The 18,867-nt window shown below is 44.3% G+C and overlaps 1 protein-coding gene across 1 annotated transcript; it reads left to right on the top strand.

Moving 5' to 3' along the window:
- The first annotated feature begins 1,400 nt into the window (after nucleotides 1–1,400).
- LOC147437349 (ribosome biogenesis protein BRX1 homolog 2-like) lies at nucleotides 1,401–18,502 on the top strand. Its single transcript, XM_086486892.1, has 8 exons — nucleotides 1,401–1,757; nucleotides 16,604–16,745; nucleotides 16,844–16,922; nucleotides 17,131–17,255; nucleotides 17,409–17,510; nucleotides 17,593–17,661; nucleotides 17,801–17,899; nucleotides 17,994–18,502. The coding sequence occupies exons 1-8, from the start codon at nucleotides 1,546–1,548 to the stop codon at nucleotides 18,123–18,125; spliced, it is 960 nt and encodes a 319-aa protein (XP_086343018.1). The 5' UTR covers nucleotides 1,401–1,545; the 3' UTR covers nucleotides 18,126–18,502.
- The last annotated feature ends 365 nt before the right edge of the window (nucleotides 18,503–18,867 follow it).

Raw genomic sequence — 18,867 nt, forward strand, 5'->3', positions numbered from 1 at the left:
CCAATTTTGCAAGGATCAAAGTCTCAACCAAAAAATAATTTTAAAACTCAAACATCATACAGAGTTTGTACTTATGGTATCTAATCTTTTTCAAAGTTAAATAAGATATAATGGCTCTAGAAGGAAAAGAATTGAGTAATAACTTGTAGGCCTTGTACCTGGTCTTTGCAATAAAAAGGTCATGCCTCCCGCATCTGAGTGCGATCCTAATCCTAAAGTAAGGTCCCGACTCTGGACATGGCGGGTAACACAAGAAGCTTTCAATAGCTTCCCATGATTATTTCCACATTGTGAATTACGACAACATCATAAGGTTTTGCGGGCGAGCACCGTGCACCTAGCTAGGGGCGGTTGGGGGGCAGGGGTTGCCAGCCCCCTGAGCCCAACCGCGCCTAGCTAGGTGCACAGTGCCGAGCCTACAAAAGCTTATGATGTTGAACATTATGGGAAAAACCAGGGAAAGAGGACCTCTTTCTCAAAAGGGAAACCGTCTAAAACTTTTGATGCTTGTGGATACAATAATCTGTATATCACTATCCCTTATCCCTTTCCCTTTCATAGCACAACCCACGGCTTTGCTTTCATCAATACAAATTGCCTTGATGATTCATATTTATAACCACAATAATATAAATCCAAAGTCACCAGAAAACAATATTAATGGCATACATTGGAAAAGAAGATTTTAACATTGGAGGAACAACCATTCATTGTTACCACTAATCACCACTTCTAACACCTTGCTCGCATGAGAAAAGCTCAATGCACTTTGCTTGCTCTACCTCACTGGTACATGCTGGATGTCAATCAATCGTATGTATAATATGTTTTCTACTTTAAATCCACAACACCTTCACTCTACTATATATATTTATACTCCTGTTCACTTGCTTGCTTTCACATGATGCACCCTCTCATAAATAGTTCATGCTTCTAAATTGTTTATGGTCCTCTCATATACGTGATCCTTTATTTCTAAATTGTATATAGTTTCCAAATTGCTCGTTGGTCATTACAAGGCCCTCATTTTCATGGCATTTACTCAATGCATGACAACAAGTTTAGCTAGTCACACGAGCTTGACAAAACAATGTTCTTGAACTAGATGCCTACATCCAAATACCATGTGTGTACTCCAAATAATTTTTCCATCTCTCTACAAAATAAACTTATATATGTGAACATATTGTCTTTAACTCACCACACCACGTGAGTGTTGAAAGTAATTTTTCCACCTCTCTACACTACAATCTTATTTACGTAAACATATTGTCTCTAACTCACCACGCCACGTGAATACTAAACTGCATCAACAAACTGCTATAGCAAGGCCCATTCGTGAGAGAACCACATTTGATAAACATATTGACCAAAGCAGCGCAAAGTACAACATGTGGAATCTCATTGTGGATTGTCTCACCCATGTCGGAAGGCCCGACGTCTTGTGCAAGTTCAAGGTGCAAGCATAGGTGACTACACCTGGAGAGAAGTTTTATTTGTATCGCATACTCGGAATCGAACCGCTGCATAAACCCTCTGTAGGAGATGGGCAAGAAGAGAAAAGCCCCAGCAGCAGCTTCTACAACTGAGCAAGATGACACCGGCGAAGCTGCCCCTTCGCGCAAGCGCACCCTTCTCACCACCGTCCAAGACTCCTCTCAGCCCCAGCCCCAGCACGAGTACCAGCAGAACGGACAACCCCATTTCCGCAACAAAGAGAAAGTTCTGGTCCTCAGCTCTCGCCGTATTACCTACAGGTATACTGTTTTCTAGACGTTCAGCTGGCTACTGTTGGTTCTAGCATTTTCACAAAAGGATTATCGTCGAACATCGTTTTGCTTATTCGTCTTTGGCATCTTGTCTGTCCATTGATTGCGTCCTTATGCTGTTAAAGAAGAAACATTTGAACAGAAGCATTATCACAGGGGGATCAATTCAACATGAAAATGAGAAATGCAATATTTTTGTTAGGTCTCTACTTTTTTGATAAAAGGAAAATTCATCCAAAATATTTTGAGATTGAATAGCGAAGGGGTGATACATCTTACACTTACATCTCCTCAAGATGCCCTATGAAGGTACCGATCCTGAAAGGCAAGTACAAACTTGTCAGATATCCTATGGAGGTGCCGATTTTGAGAAAAAAGTCCCTCTCCCTTTTAAGCTGTAAAATGCAGGGAGTTGTACTGTAGTGCTAATGTGGTAGGGTATGGACTCTTTGATGATGTGGCATCTGGGACGCTAGTGCTTTTTGGCAAAGCTATGAAAGTATTGACTTTTTGCAGAGCTTTTGGGGAGACCAGGTTTTTTGGAAAACAGCTGACCTTAGGCTTTTAGACTTTGTAAAAGTAGGGGCCAACATTTTTATTGATAAATGGGTTCCGTCTTTGACGTGTCTTTCTTGTGTTTGTTGCATTATATCATGGTGGTGGTTCCTCCATGGAGTTCCAGAGACCATGGATTTTTAGAGGGAGAGGGCTATCTTTTCTCAAAGGATTGTGGTCACGGACATACCAAACCAGTGCCTGAGATATCATATGAGGAGACATCTTGTCAAAGATTGTCCTAAGGTTTGGGCTCAAAGATAGTTTGGTTAGAAAAGAGCTCTGTCCTCACAGCCTTGCCAAACACAACACAATTTAGTTCAACAGCAGTAGCAGGCCAGAGTTAGTACAAAGGTTGATGGCGGAGTCCAACAATTGGTAGATATTGTGGATGGCATATCCAGAGGAAGCAGATTGAGGAGTTTTCCTTTTAAGAGGGGGGCCTTTGAGTATTGTGCTGGTTGGAATTACTTCTCCCTCATATGTTCCATTGTCCATGTGGCTGTCTAGTTATTTTCATGCTTCAGAACCCTAGAGATCTTGTTTGAGGGATAGTCCTTGACTCCTTTGCACATTCATGCAGGATTGAGAGAGAGGAGAACCCTAGAGATCTTGTATGAGGGATAGTCCTTGACTCTTTTGCGCATTGATGTGTTCATCATGTAGGATTGAGAGAGAGGCGAACCTATCTTCCTTCCTATGGTCTCTATAGGTGAAAAAAGATAAAAAAGAGAGCCTGAGCTCTTGCAAGCATACACGCATATACCAAGAGAGCACACATAGAGATGGAGGCTGAATTTTACTTCGTCTTCTTCACGACTGGAAGTGATATTATAGATCTACAAAACACAAGTAGAAAATACAACATAAAGTAGTGGCTATGCACAACGACCAATGTGAAACCGCTAGTGAGTGAGCTGGCAATATAAGGGGCCATCACTCTCGTTAACGGATGCCAGTGAACTCAACCTGTAGTATCAATGGTATAGCGGCCAAAGAAAAGAGGACAGCTATGGAGCAAGCACGCGAAGCTCAAAGCATAGCGGCTGAAGAAAAGAGAGACCAACTCATGCAAGGGTTGGTCCTACAAGTGCTATCCTCAAACAACAAGCCACTTAAGGAGGCTGTTGAGTCATCACGTAGCCCAGGTAGAGATGACTCCTTCATCAACCCAATCACTGAGAAGTTGACGTTCAATAAGTATGATGGTAAGATGGATGCTTCTGTGATTTCATTCTTGGTTGCATCAATTTAATGTTTGCTTTGCGACTAACAAGAAAACCAGTAACAGTATAGTTTTGACTGTTGCCATGCATCTTGCGGGTGATGCCATTAATTGGTGTCAAGCCTGGCAAGAGGCATAGTTGACTGATCATCTTGATCGTGCCGCGGATGGCAAGCCACTGTCTTTTAGTTGGGTCGACTTCCAAGACAACCTCAAGGCTCGTTTTATGCCACCGCAGTACCTTGATCGGTTGAGGGAAGATTGGCGAGGCCTCAAGTCAAATGGCACTCTTGCTATGTCTTTTTCCAAGTGTGTTTTGCAGATTGGCATTCAATTGCGTAAATCAAATGCGGAACGCAAGCTTTTTGGGTTGGATGAGTACATCGAATTTAATGTACAAGTCTCAACCCTACAGACTACAATGCCGCCGTGACGATAACTCTCGCACAAGAAATGAAGCACAACAAAGGTAAGCCTAAGGAGAATAAGTCATCTCAAGTACCCCGCAAAACCTCAAAACGATTAGAATGGTAAGAAGAATTGCAAGAACAATTCTAAGAATAAGGGTCATTCTTCCTCCTCTCAATCTTCCTCTACACCTAGAACATAGAAATCTTCACCTAGCAGTGATAGTAAAGGAAAGGCTAAAATTCAAGCAAACCCTAAGTTGACACCTGATGAAAAATTTGCTTAAGGAATAGTAGGAGGTTGGTTAAGTCTTGAAGAACGAACCGAGTATGGAAAGGAAGGAAGATGTTTTCAATGTCACACTAAAGGTCACATGAAAAGAGATTGTTTTAAGAAAGCACCCAAAGAGCCTACAAAAGAACCCACAGAACCCACATCTTCTGTTAGTGTCATCAATGGGAAAATTGATGTGCCGCGAGTTTCTAATGATCATCTAGATGAGTCTCTCTTGAAGTGTTATTGTCATGTGAATGGCCAACGTATTGTGATCTTGTTTGCTGCCAACATTATGCATGATGTGATTAGTGACTCTCTTGTGAAGAGCGCACGTTTAGAAGCTATTCCAATGGATCCCATTGTGGTCTCTGGATTTGCTCTTGGCATTCAATTATCATTCACGCATGAATGTTATGATGTCACGGTCTCAATTCAAAACATAGGGTTTCGTCTTAAGTTTGTCCTTTTTCCTCTGTCTAGATGTGATATTATTTTTGGCATAAAGTGGCTCAAAAATTTTGATCCACGAGTTAGTTGGAAAGAAAACACTCTCTCGTGGTCGAAGGTGCCTCTCCTGCGGTTATTCATTGTGAGAAGAATATTCCGTCTTTGTCATTAATCTCTCACTCATGTGTTTTGAAGGAGGATAAAGCACGCAGTTCCATAGTTCTCTCAATACACAGTCTCACCGTCCAGAAAAGAATTAGGCATTGCATGATAAGGAACCTCTCTCTATCATTCATTCTCTACAGCCTGAGAAGCGTTTTCTGCATGATAGAGATTTAATTGTTAGTAAGGATCATCAAGCCTTCAAGTGGCTACAGTCTGTACCGAGTATACTTTGGAGGGGTCGTCAAGCTCGATGGTTCCAATCTTTGAGCAATTTGGTGGTTTGATTGATTATTTTCTTAGTAAAGCTAACCCAATTGCAGATACAATCAATCATGCGGGACAAATCTTAGCTCTCAAGTCGAGGTCCACAGTACCCATTCAGGAAATATCTTTTGTTCACATGAAGAGTCAATATGCATTTTTCGAGTCTCTCATTCGTGACGGTCTCTTGCATTTTTATCACCGTCTTTGTGTGTTACCTTTTCATAGGAAAGCCATATTCCACAATGCACATAATTTAGCTCGGATCTAGTACTCCGCATGAACAGAAGGGACACTTTACTTCACCTGAAAGAACTGAACTAAAAGAAAGAGAGAAAAGAGAGACGACATGGGATGTTGGGGTCCCAAACCCTCAAGGGCCCCCTTGCTCTGTTGCTAGAGCAAGTACTTTCTTTATTCTTGCATAATGCTGATACAATGACTAATTGTTGTTCTGCTAGGTACTACTGGGTATTGATGGGTACTGAGGTACTGCGGGGTACTGTGGGTTCTATGTTGACGACAAGGTACTAATGGGTTCTATGTCCACGACAAGGTACTGATGGGTCTATGTCGACGACGAAGAGATAATGATGGGGTCTATGATGACGACGATGATGTCGATGATGAGGCACTGATGGGGTCTATGTTGAGGACGACGAGCAACTGATGGGGTCTATGTCGACGACGACGAGCAACTGATGGGGTCTATGTCGACGACGACGAGCAACTAATGGGGTCTATGTCGACGATGGTGATGTCGATGACGAGGTACTGATGGGGTCTATGTCGACGATGAGGTATCGATGGATTCTATGTCGACGACGATGATGTCAACGATGAGGTACTGATGGGGTCTATGCCGACGACGATGATGTCGATGACGTCGACGCTATGGTTGAATGTCGGTAACTGTTAGCGATGTCGATGTTGAGGGTTTGGAACCATGACGAGGCTAAGGGCTGAGATTTGATGCGATGATGTTGGTTGAAAACGCTGATGGAGAACTGCTGGTTCCTGTGGCACTTGGTATGGCTTGGTTCTTGAGAGGCTCCTTCATTGCTCCTTTGCCTTATATTGGTGCCCAAAGGATTTCTTTTATAGGTGCTTTAGCCATTTGCTCTACCTGCATTCCAACAAGGGTAAATGAAAAGTCACTTACTAATAAAATGCACTCTAAGAGGTGGTTCACGCGCAGTAAATGCCCAAGTGCTAAAATGCGGTACTATGCAAGAGAGGGTATGCCACAATGACCGGCCTGGGCATGCACGTCTTGCTAGAGGCTCACAAAGTGCCAGGCTAGGTCCTAAGCTAAGTCTCATGCTAGACTGTAGCAGAAGCATGTCCACGTAGCGCAAGTGAAGTGCGCACGTGACATCCCCCCTGTTAAAGGTGAGGCACAATTGTCGAACTTTTATCTTTGGATGCTTTCTGTTTTTCCGACGCTACTGCTTTTGATGCTTGTGGATACATAACCGATGAAGATTCCTCCAAATGGGTGGATACAGCGGATGTGGATCGGCTTCGATGTAAACACCAACCACACGAGTTACTAGGTAGCCTTACTACTGCCGCAGAATACCAGCCTCGGTGTTCACTCTGCCTTGCGAGCAAGTACGACTGCTCGAATAGTCCCGTTGTGAAAACATTGCGGGTGAAGCTGAAAGGTAAGGTGCTTTGTTTCCTGTATTTAGTCAACGTCTTTATGTGATCCCTTTTCATAGGCATGCCATATTGTACGTTGAGCACGATTCACTCATTAATGAGCACGGATGTATGCGGATTACTCATGAAAAGCTGAAAAGTATGCATTCGAGGAAGTCACATTCCATGTCTCTTCCTTGGCACGACACAGTCGTAGAAAGAGCACAAGAAAGATTGAGCATCAAGCATAGGCATTTCCATTGTGTTTTGCCATAGTTGATTGATTTAGATCAGAAAGTCAAGATTCGACCCCATTGTTGCGTGTGTTTGATGAATGGTTTGGCACTCCGTCACTTTGTTCATTTGCATCGCATGCACAGTTTGTTCGAAGGGATATTTTTTTCGGTCACTTTATATGGAATGGGTATGTTCATGTGTTTGTGCTGGAAGTGGTTTCAGGAATTTTCAGCCTCGGAGATTCTTGAAGAAGGTAGACGCATGACTATAGACGAAGTTGAAGCATTGAAGGAGCCACATAAGACTTTTTGTCGCTTTCGGCGCGGCCCAAAGAAGCAAGTGTTGCAGACTTTTATGAAGTTCAAGTATCGCATGACCCACGCATCAGAGTGGGCCGGCGAAGAGTCCTTTCCAGGATTCCGGATGCTATTGGCGATCTCCCTCTACGCCATACAGTTCGGTACCAGTACCTCACTTTGAAAAGGAGGGGATGTCATGTGACACATCCAACCCTATGTGTCTGTGGACAAGCTAGAGCATGACCAAGGTTCAGTTCAGTCAAGTCAGTCTAGAATAGGAAGTGATCTGGCACTCCGATCGCAGACCGTGCATGTCCAGACACTTAGAATAGATGCATATCCTCTCGTGTACACAACATGATCATCAGATTTCCATCAGAATCCATCAGGAGCATTTTTACAGTGCATAGACCTATTTTCCCTATTTTTGACATATTTCACTTATTATTTTCAAGTGACTTTTGTTGGAAACTAGGTAGGGCAAATTTCATAAGTTTGTATAAATAGAAACCTAGCGCTAGCACTTTCCGGGAGAAGAGGCAACAGGGATCTGACATCCAACAGTGCACCTTCTCAGCAAGCCCCCCCCCCCCCCCCCCGAGCAGGAGACTTAGCGTTTTCAGCCAAGGACAGCCAGCGTTTTTCTCCAATGCAGATGAGCCCCAGCGTTTTGCATTACAGACCAACTCGGCAACAACAAGACACAACAGAAGCCTAGGGTTTTTGTAGAAGCACAGAATTCAGCCCTAGCGTTTTTGGTTTGCAGATTCACCTCAACGTTTTTGCAGATCTTCGCGACGGAATCCACCCTAGACTCAGCGTTTTCAGTTTTCAGCAGTTAGAACCCGCAGTAGAAGTCCTGAACCTCGAAGATCTCACCTTCCCGTAGTAGATCCTCGCCGCACGGTCAGATCCAACGTAGTTTGCAGATTCAGCCTGGAGAACGCAGATTTCAGCATTTGCGTTTTCAGCGCGTCGTCGTTGCATCGTCGTCATCGCCGTAGTCACCGACATAGAGTCAAAGTTCGGCAGATAAAGGTTTGCAAATATCAGCCCTTAGCATTTTCAGATTCAGCCCGTCTCGTCGTCATCATCATCGTCATCGACATCGTCGGCAAGTCCAAGCATTGTAGAGATTTGTGCAATCATAGTAGACCGCTCTCGTCATAGAGAGGGGCCTTCGGAGGAGGGTTTGACAACATTGTGGTGTCGTATTCTTCTCTCTCTATCTCTCAGTCTCAGCACCTTCATTCATAGTGTGCACCACTTTGTTTGTGTCCATTGCACTCTCTCACTAAAGGAACGGAAGGCTCTCCCTTCCGTAAGTAAAAGGAACCCTTGAGCACAGTTCGGAGCACTCATCTTGAGCAAAGTTCAACATTCATTCCGCTGCACCTTACAGTATCTCAGGTCCAGGGTTCAAGTCAGCCTAGGAAGTGTTCTGGCACCCTTGTGAGCCTGTGCGCAGGCCGTGCATGTCCAGGCACTTAGATAAGCTGCATATCCTCTGGTTGCACACATCATATTCATTAGCATGGCACTCAGTACCCATCATGAGCATTTTACAGAGCATAGAACCCTTTTTCCCAAAATAAACATTTTCACTTATTTATTAATAAGTGACTTTTGTTGGAAAAGTGAGCAGGGCAAATTTGCTAGGGCAGTATAAAAGAAACCTAGCGCTAGCACTTTCTGGCAGAAGAGACAGAAGAAGTTCCAACAACTTGTTGTGTTCTCTCCTCAACAAGACCGGCAGAAGACAACATAACGTTGTCAACTAACAGAAGCAGATAGCATTTTCATTTGCAGACCTAGCCTAGCGTTTGCAGTTTCCGGCATCAGACCAGCCCCAACACATCAGCGTTTTCAGTTTTCAGCACATAGCCACAGCAGAATCATTCCTTAGCCTCGTAGATCTCACCTGCCCATAGCAAGTCCTCGCCGTACCATTGAGTCAGCTAGCGTTTTCAGATTCAGCCCGCTGTCCGTAAATTTCAGCATTTGCGTTTTCAACGCATCGTCGCGTCGTCTTCATCGCCGTCCTCGCCGACACAGCGTCAGTATTCAGCAGAAAGTCAGTGTTTTGCAGATTTCAGCAGTTCAGCCCTAGGGTTTTCAGATTTCAGCCCGTCCTCGTTGCCGTCATCATTGTTGTTGACATCGTCGGCAAGTCCATTGCATCTAGACCATTGTACTAGATTTGTGCAATGTAAGGTGCAGCGGAAGTGAATGTTGAACTTTGCTCAAGATGAGTGCTCCGAACTGTGCTCAAGGTTCCTTTTACTTACGGAAGGGAGAGCCTTCCGTTCCTTTAATGAGAGAGTGCAGTGGACACAAACAAAGTGGTGAACACTATGAATGAAGGTGCTGAGACTGAGAGATAGAGAGAGAAGAATATGACACCAGAATGTTGTCAAAACTCTCCTCCGAAGGCCCTACTCTCTATGGCGAGAGCGATCTACTATTGATTGCACAAATCTCTATAATGCTTTGGACTTGCGACGATGTCGACAAGGATGAGGACGACGCCGAGACGGGCTGAAATCTGAAAACGCTAATGGCTGAAATCTACAAATCTTTTTTTGCTGAATTCTGACTCTGTGTCGGTGACGATGTCGATGGCGACGATGCGACGACGACGCGCTGAAAACGCAGATGCTGAAATCTGCGTTTTTCGGGCTGAAACTGCAAACTGTGGTTGATCTGACCTTGCGGCGAGGATTTGCTGCGGGAAGGTGAGATCTGCGAGGTTCGGGACTTCTCCAGAAAAGTTGTCAAACCCTCCTCCGGAGGCCCCACTCTCTATGGCGAGAGCGGTCTACTATTGATTGCACAAATCTCTACAATGCAATGGACTTGCCGATGATGTCGACGACGATGAGGAGGACGATTAGACTGGTTGAAATCTGAAAACGCTAATGGCTGAAATCTACAAATCTTGTATCTACTGAATTTTGACTCTATGTCGATGACGACGGTGTGATGACGACGCGTTGAAAACGCAAATGCTAAAATCTGTGAATAGCGGGCTGAATTTGCAAACTCTTGCTGATCTGATCGTGCGGCGAGGATCTGTTGCGGGAAGGTGAGATTTGCGAGGCTCGAGACTTGTTCTGCGGTGTCTATACGCTGAAAATGCAAAACGTTGAATCTGTCGCGGAGAATCTACAAAACGCTAGGTGTTCTGCTGATCCGAAAACGCTAGGGCTGATCTGTGGTCTGTTGCAAAAACGCTATGGTCCTGCTGTGCTCTGTTGTCACCAGGTTGGTCTGCAACTGCAAAACGATGGTCCGCGGGGGGGTCTTGCTGAGAAGGTGCATGTTGGACACCTGGTCCCTGCTGCTGCCTCTTCTGCCAGATAATGCTAGCGCTAGCATTATCTTATATACTGGCTTGGGTAAATTGCCTTACCCAGTTTCCCAACAAAAGTCACTTATTAATAATAAGTGAAAAATGACTAAAGTAGGGAAAAATAGGTCTGAGCAATGTAAAGATGCTCCTGATGTGTCACGTGACACATCCCAACCCTATGTGTCCGTGGACAAGCTACACCACAGCAGGGTTCAGTCAGTTTAGATTAGCAGTGATCTGGCACTTTTGTGAGTCTATTCGTAGACCGTGCATGCCCAGTCACTTAGCATAGATGCATATCTTCCGGTTGCACACAGCATGATCATCAGAATTCCCATCAGAATCCATTAGCATCAGTTAGGGGAATTTTCGAGTGCATTTAGCCTATTTTCCTATTTATGGGTATTTTCACTTATTATTTTTAAGTGACTTTCCAACAAAAGTAGGTAGGGCAATTTTGCTAAGTTAATATATAAGCAAACCCAAGTTAGCACTTTCAGGCAGAAGAGGCAGCAGGAGCACCTTGCTCAACAGGCAACTTCTCAGCAAGACCAACCCCCGCGACTACTCTTGCGTTTTCTCCACAGAAGACCTAGCGTTTTTGCATCAGATCAGCCTTGGCGATTTGTGCACAGCAGATCAGCCCCGGCGTCATCACGACACAGCAGATCAGCCTAGCGTTTTTGCATTTGCAGAACCCCGGGGACAGAAGGACCAATTTCAGCCCCTGGCGTTTTTGGATTTCAGCAGCAAATTAAGACCGGCATCATTCACCTAAAGTGTAGCAGATTCAGCCCGTAAAGACCATCAGTTTTCAGCCCTAAGAAACCTCATTTTTCAGCCAAGAAAACGCAGCCAAAAACAGTCATTTTCAGCCACCGAAACAGTCCCGAATTCAGCGATTAGAAGATCTCAGATTTCAGCCATCGTCGTCGTCGTCATCGTCATCATTGTCATCGTCATCGTTGTCGTCGTCACCGTCGTCGTCATCGGCATAGACCAAGTTGCATAGTCCATTGCATACGCATTGTACACCTTTGTGCAATCAAAGAATAGACCACTCTCGCCGACGAGAGTGGGGCCTTCGGAGGAGGGTTTTACAACCTCTCGGGTGTCGTATCTCTTCTCTCTCCTCCTCTCAATCTCATTCACTTGCACGCACAATCCACTCACTTTGTTCGTGACCACAGCACTCTACAGACGGAAAGCTCTCTCTTTCCCTAAGAACTAAAAGGAACCTTGAGCAACAAAGATCACTAATCTTGAGAAAATACAACATTCATTCCGTTGCACCTAACATGATGGGTTCTGATGCTAATCTGATAATCATGCTGTGTGTAACCAGAGGATATGCATCTATTCTTAAGTGTCTGGACATGCACGGTCTGCAAACAGACTCACAAAGGTGCCATAACACTTCCTAAGCTAGGCCGACTCAACTGAACTGAACCCTAGTCATGAAGTAGCTTGTCCACGTACACATAGGGTTAGATGTGCACGTGACACCATTCAATCATCAGTTTAGTATCCTCATGGACACCAACACCTCTAGCGTTTGTGTCTTAGCATCAACACCTCCCAAGTGTTTTCTCATCGCCAGCATCATCACTCTTCATGAGCGTTTTCAGCCTCAAGTCTAGCAGGAGATCAGCCCATCAACGTTTTCCATTAGCAACAGTAGATCACCAGCATTTCCTGCAAGGATTTGGGTTTATATATCTCTTTAGGTTGAGGCAAGGCAAAACTTGAAGACAAAGTTCAAAAAATAAATCATAAAATGATTTGTTAAACAAACTTGATTTCGGTAAAGTTTCTGGGTGAAACTGTGGCACATCTGCCCACCCAGGATTCCGATTGACGCAGGGGATGGCTTGTTGGATTCCTTTAACCTAAAACTACATGGAGGTCATGCCAGATGTCCATTGTAGTGTAATAACATCCGTCAAAACGCGTGTACAAACCATTTATGCGAGAGGGTTTTAAAACTGAGAAACCTAATCTAATGGACTCGTCCGAACATGCAGGTCCACGAAATTGCCGGTACTAATCCTCCTAGGATTCTAGACACTCCTATCTAGGAATAGGGGAAAATTGGCTTTGGAAGTCAATGAAGCATGCCCACGTGGCACACAGAGCCATGTGCATGTGACAGGGGAAGTCGTAGACAAAGATCCAAGGCCTCTGCATACCCAACTCAGTCCCAAATTGGAGAAAAACCAGGAAACTTCTTCTCTCTCGAGTCTCGATCAAGTCCAAAACGGCACCAAATCAGCCAAATCCGAGCATCCAAGGTGGTTGTGGCACCTAGGGCTCTGATACTATGTCAAAGGTGGCAGCAAAAGATGCAATGAAGACAAGAATTGGCTCGTGATCCGGTGGACGCCTCTCCGATCTAGAACACCTACGATTATGTCTTTAAGATAAAAGATATATGCGAATCCCATGCGTCATTTGGTGTTGCAGTTGATGATGATGACAAGGTGGAGGCATGCTTGCAAGCTGCATGGTTGAGGGCCAACGTATTAGTAGCTCAAGACCTCTATTCATACTCTGGGAAACATTCTAAGTTTTACAGATCTTGTGTCATTGTTGATTGTTAAAGAGAACATTAGTGAAGATTCATCTTCGCAATGTGCAAATCAACTAGTGCCCATGTGACCATATGCCCTCTTTCATGCATGTAATTTCAATGCCTAAAAGTACTGCAGCTTATCCAAGTCTTTCATGTTAGACTCTTGCTTTAAGAGAGTCTTTACACGATCCACTTCAGCCTTACTATTACCTCCAACAATCCAGCCATCAACATAAATGCGAACGATCACACTACTTGTCTAATTCTCTTGCACATACATTGAGCCCGAATCAGCCATAAAGAAACAAGGGTAACCAAATAAGTTGCAATCCTTTTGTGCCAAGCTCTAGGCGCTTGCTTCAGCCCATACAGTGACTTCTTTAGCTTTATTGCTCATATCCTTGTGATTGCCCCATACACACGTTTTGCAAGTCACCATGCAAGAACGCATTTTTCAAATCCATCTGATTGAAAATTCAACCTTTTGATGTAGCTTTTGCATTAATAGCATGAATGGTAGACATCTTAGCAATGGGGCTGAAAGTCTTTTTGTAATCAATCCCATAAGTTTGAGCATAAATTTTTGCTACTGATCTAGCTTTGTACCTGCTCAGTTACATCGGGATTACATTTTTGCCTCATGGCAATGTCACCAAATCGCAAGTCTCATTTGCATCAAGGGCACCCATCTCCTCATCTAGAGCGAGAGAAGGAAAGATGCACCGATGGGGTCCCAACCAACCCTCTCAAGGTCCATACCATCACCGATGTGGTATTTGCTTCAAATTGCAATGTGCATAGATGTAATACCTCAATTACAAGACTTTACTTCACTTCCAAAGATGCACCTCCGGGGATAAATGGATGATGCCGATGCTACGCCTCGATGAGGGCACCGGATGGCCACCGGAAGGGGATGCTTAAGGCTAGCTTGGTACACCGAATGTGAGGGTAACCCTTGGCTGAAACTGATGGAGATGCGGTTGCACAGTGCGTATTGGCTGCGATAACGGGGCTGGAATAGCCTCATGAAGGGGCTGAATTTCCTGCAGATGTCACCAGCAAATGGGCTGAAATTGGGGTCGTCTTTTTAGTGCTACAGAGAGCAGATGGGGAGATCCAAGAGCAGCCAATGAGGCCTCTTCGAGTGCTGAGATTGCAGCTAAAGAGGATGGCCATGATGGCTGAAAACTGTTGTGTCACGTGCACATCTAACCCTATGTGTACATGGACAAGCTACGGGTTCAATTGAGTTAGCTTAGGAAGTGATTTGGCACTTTTGGGAGTCTGTTTGCAGACTGTGCATGTCCAGACACTGGTTGCACACAGCATGACCATCAGATTTCAGTCAGAACCATTCAGGAGCATTTTTATAGTGCATAGACCTATTTTCCCTATTTTAGCCAATTTTCACTTATTATTTTTAAGTGACTTTTGTTGGGAAACTCGGTAGGCAATTTGACTAAGCCAATGTATAAGGAAACCTAGCGCTAGCACTTTCTGGCAGAAGAGGCAGCAGGAATCGAGTGTTCAACAGGCACCTTCTCAGCAAGACTCCCCAACAATGACCACCAAGCGTTTTTGGAGCAGATACCTAGCGTTTTCTGCTGCAGCATTCTAGCGTTTTCAAGATTCAGCCCTGGACAGTAGATCACAGACCAGCCCTAGCGTTAGCAGAACAGCAGAACTAGCCTAGCATTTTTGCATCAAGCTTCAGTTCAGCCCAGCATTTTTGGTTTGCAGATCAGCCTCGGCGTTTTGCAGATCCAAGGTGTCAGATTCAGTATAGCCTCAGCATTTTCAGTTTTCAGCACACCAACTCCGCAGTAGAGACCCCAAACCTCGCAGATCTCACCTTCTCGCAGCAGATCCTCGCCGCACGGTCAGATCCACCGAAGTTTGCAGATTCAGCCCGGAAAACGCAGATTTCAGCATCTGCGTTTTCAGCGCGTCATCGTTGCATCGTCATCATCGCCGTCGTCACCGACATAGAGTCAGAATTCAGCAGATAAAGATTTGCAGATTTCAATTCTTAGCGTTTTCAGATTTCAGCCCGTCTCGTCGTCGTCCTCATCATCGGCAAGTCCATTGCATTGTAGAGATTTGTGCAATCAATAGTAGACCGCTCTCACCAAAGAGAGTGGGGCCTTCGGAGGAGGGTTTGACAACATTCTAGTGTCGTATTTTTCTCTCTCTATCTCTCAGTCTCAGCACCTTCATTCACAGTGTAAAAGGAACCTTGAGCACAGTTCGGAGCACTCATCTTGAGCAAAGTTCAACATTCACTTCCGCCGCACCTTGCATGCTGAGGTGGGAGGCCGACGAGCAAATAGGAAACGCCAGCATGAAGGGGATCCAGGTGGGCTGCCAGATGGGTGATTATGGGCTGAAAATGCTCCAAGAAGGATGAGGTTGATTTTCTATTTCCAAATGCTAGAGAGAGGCTAGATGGGGGTGCCTTCTAAATTAGTAAGTTAGAGAGGGAGGGGATGCCTTAAATAGGGGTTTTTCTCACCTAGAGACTCCATAATTATCAAGTGCCTTGTGAGTGCACATGTGAGGTTTAGGCACTGTAATGGCTGTAGCTCACAACACAGTGTGATGCATTTGACATAAGAACTGGACTGACACGCTCCTTTTACTCTAGGCTACATGCTAGTGTTTCCAGATGCCCTACCGAACTATAATAACACCCGCCAAACAGGGTTACAAACCATTTCTGCAAGAGGGCTCTGAAAGTGGAAAACCTATCTAATGGACCTGTCCGGACATGCAGCCTTGCAGGTCCTTTGAATAGGCTCACAAAATTGCGAGCACATAATCCCTTATGCTGTAGACAAGGCGTAGCAGTAGAATGTCCATGTGTCACATAGAGCCCTCGATTATGCCTGCAAAACAGAGAACAATAATCTTCAGTAGACATGATTCCATGCAGACATGCCAAATGACCATCCCCACAATACAATACACTCAAAGCATCCAGTATCACATCTCCTAATCCCCACTTGATCTCGGATAACAGTGAGCAATTGTGTAGTTCACACTGAAGATTCACATCTTAATTCACATTTGACATTCCACATTCACATCTCCGCGCTGGACCTTAGATGTCACATTAGACCCACAATGGACCCTGGTCTGAATGTGACCTGCAATTGTCCCTTATCTGCTTTTTTTTTTTTTTTTTGTTTGCTTTTCTGCAACCTTTGTGTGCTTGTGCTTTTGCCTCCAGTGCCATGCTTCTGAACTTTCTCCAGTCCTTCAAAATTTGGGCAATACAGCCATTTCTACAGTGTATTCAGTTACCTGTTTTTTGGGGGAATTCCTGAGTGTGCTCTCAGAGTATGCATGGCTCCTATACTGCCGACTTCATGTAAGTTATTTCTTTTGCAGGTACCGCCATCTGATGATGGACATAGTGGGGCTCTTGCCTCACAGCAAAAGGGATGTGAAGGTCCAATCCAAGGATAACAAGGCTGCAACATTAAATGAACTTGCAGATCTTAAAGGATGTACAAGCTGCTTATTTTTTGAGGTCTTTATTGAACCATGAAAATGAGCCCAGCATTTGAGGCATGTTTGTCGTAGGTTCATGACTGTAACAAAGAGAATTGACTTCAGATTTGTTTTCAGTGCAGGAAGAAGAAAGATCTATACCTATGGATGTCCAAGTGCCCTGCCGGCCCTTCTGTAAAATTTTTGGTAAAGGCAGGTAAGTAGTAGTTTTATTTATATTTCGCTCAAGTTTGGGCCTTCAATCATGAATCTACATTGAGCTCATCCATACAATGCTTTGCCTGGGGTGCACAATAAAGTGAATGGCAAATATTTACTTAATTTGTAGGCGGAAAAGGCGGGGGGGGGGGATGAGGAAATTGTTTGGAATTTTTGCACATAAATTGGCTGCTCATTGGGTGCAGTGCATACGATGGCCGAGTTAAAACTTACAGGGAATCATTTAAAAGGGTCTCGTCCGTTGCTGACGTTCTCATCCACTTTTGACACACACCCCCATTTTCAGCTTCTAAAGGAGATGCTGAAACAGGTAAGACTTGTGCTTTTATTTCATGCTGATATGGTTTTTTTGGTTGGGTGCACTTTAATGTAGTCACTCATTGACTATTTGTTGCAGATATTACATTTTCGAAAGAGCTAGGTTTTCATTTGGATAATAATATAACCCATCTGATTGTTGCAGATATTTTGTACACCTAAAGACCAGAGAAAGACTAAGCCTTTTTTTGACCACGTTTTTGCGTTTTCAGTAGCCGACAATCATGTGTGGTTTCGGAACTACCAGGTTTGAGTTTACGTTTAATTTTTTGAATTTAGAGCCATTGAAATTAGCGGTTTTCAAAAGTTCGGTGTCTGCTGTCATATAGATAAATGTGCCTCATCAAGATACGGATAAGCTTGCCAAAGGTGCTCTAGAAAAAATGACACTCATCGAGGTAAGACTTGTAATAAGCAGTTCTGGTAAGGCTTTAACGGAAACGATGGTTTATTAATCAAGAGTTTTTTTTTAAGAAAGTTTTACTAGTGCAAAAAATGTGTAGTTTCAATATGTTGATATATAGCCCTGCTGATCAGGTGGGCCCTAGATTTTGCTTGCATCCCATCAAGATGTTTACTGGAAGTTTTGGAGGGCAGCTCATTTATGAAAACCCTTTCTATGTTTCTCCAAATGTGGCAAGTTTTCGCTTACTTTTTAGAAGTTTCGTACTATCATTTCACACTTTTTAGGCTATTCATGCCCTAACAACATCCGCTCTTTGCACTGCAGGTGAGGTCGCAGGAGAAGAGGGCTAAAGCAGGCAAATATGTGAAGAAAGTGAAGGCTAAGCAGCGCAGGAAATCCCATGTCACGATGAATCAGATTGAACCTGATGAGTTAGCAGGGGTTTGGAATGAGTAGCTTGCAGCACCCCCTCTCCAGCCTACGCCGAAGCTCTCAATGTAGATCAGACGACTGATCGAGCTCCTTTCGGTACACACCCTAAGGTGTTTTGTGTTGACACGAACGAACGTAAGTGTGAGGAATCCAGAGAAGGAGACACCTTCGTAGATGCAGGCCTAGGCGCACGGCAAAGTTCTTTGTCATGAATACTTGTTGCAGCTATGAATTACTTTACACAGGCTGTATGTAAGAAGAAAGCAAATGTTGTTACGTTTGTGGGAATGATTATTTCGAGTACTTGTGTTCTAGTTAGTTTTTGGCCTACATAAGGCCTTAGTAAAGGAATGAACTTGGGAGCAATTGTGGAGCTTGTTAATGATGACAAACTTTTTTTCTTCCTGGTTCTTGCTAAGTGAGTATTAAGGTACTTTACACACTGCCATACGGGGTTCCGCCATTGCGAAGGCACAGGGCAGTTCATCGATGTGGCGGTACACGGCATCCTTTGATTTGCTCTGCCAAAAAAGGGGCGCCATAGCTTTGGTCGACCTCAACCCCCCGGCCAAATCCGTATTCCAGTGCCAAAACAATTGAACACAGGACCTGCCCGCTAGCAGCCAAACATGCTATCCAATAGGTCACGGGCAAGTCGCTGCAAGGAGGCCCTATTTTGTTTCAGTTATAACGTAGTTTGCACCTAATGTGTGAAGCCCATTTGCCCATTTTAGGCGGGCGCCAAGGTGTGTGAACACCCTAACTA

Source organism: Adiantum capillus-veneris, chromosome 17 (genome assembly GCF_014529385.1).
Source record: "Adiantum capillus-veneris isolate H3 chromosome 17, ASM1452938v2, whole genome shotgun sequence".
In the NCBI taxonomy this organism is placed as follows: domain Eukaryota; kingdom Viridiplantae; phylum Streptophyta; class Polypodiopsida; order Polypodiales; family Pteridaceae; genus Adiantum; species Adiantum capillus-veneris.

Excerpts from the sequence above, each read along its gene's own strand:
- LOC147437349 (XM_086486892.1), top strand. The coding sequence starts at position 1,546 with ATGGGCAAGAAGAGAAAAGCCCCAGCAGCAGCTTCTACAACTGAGCAA. Across the intron at positions 17,256-17,408 it reads TAAAGGAGATGCTGAAACAG|ATATTTTGTACACCTAAAGA; the intron begins GTAAGACTTGTG and ends TGATTGTTGCAG. Across the intron at positions 17,511-17,592 it reads TGTGGTTTCGGAACTACCAG|ATAAATGTGCCTCATCAAGA; the intron begins GTTTGAGTTTAC and ends GCTGTCATATAG.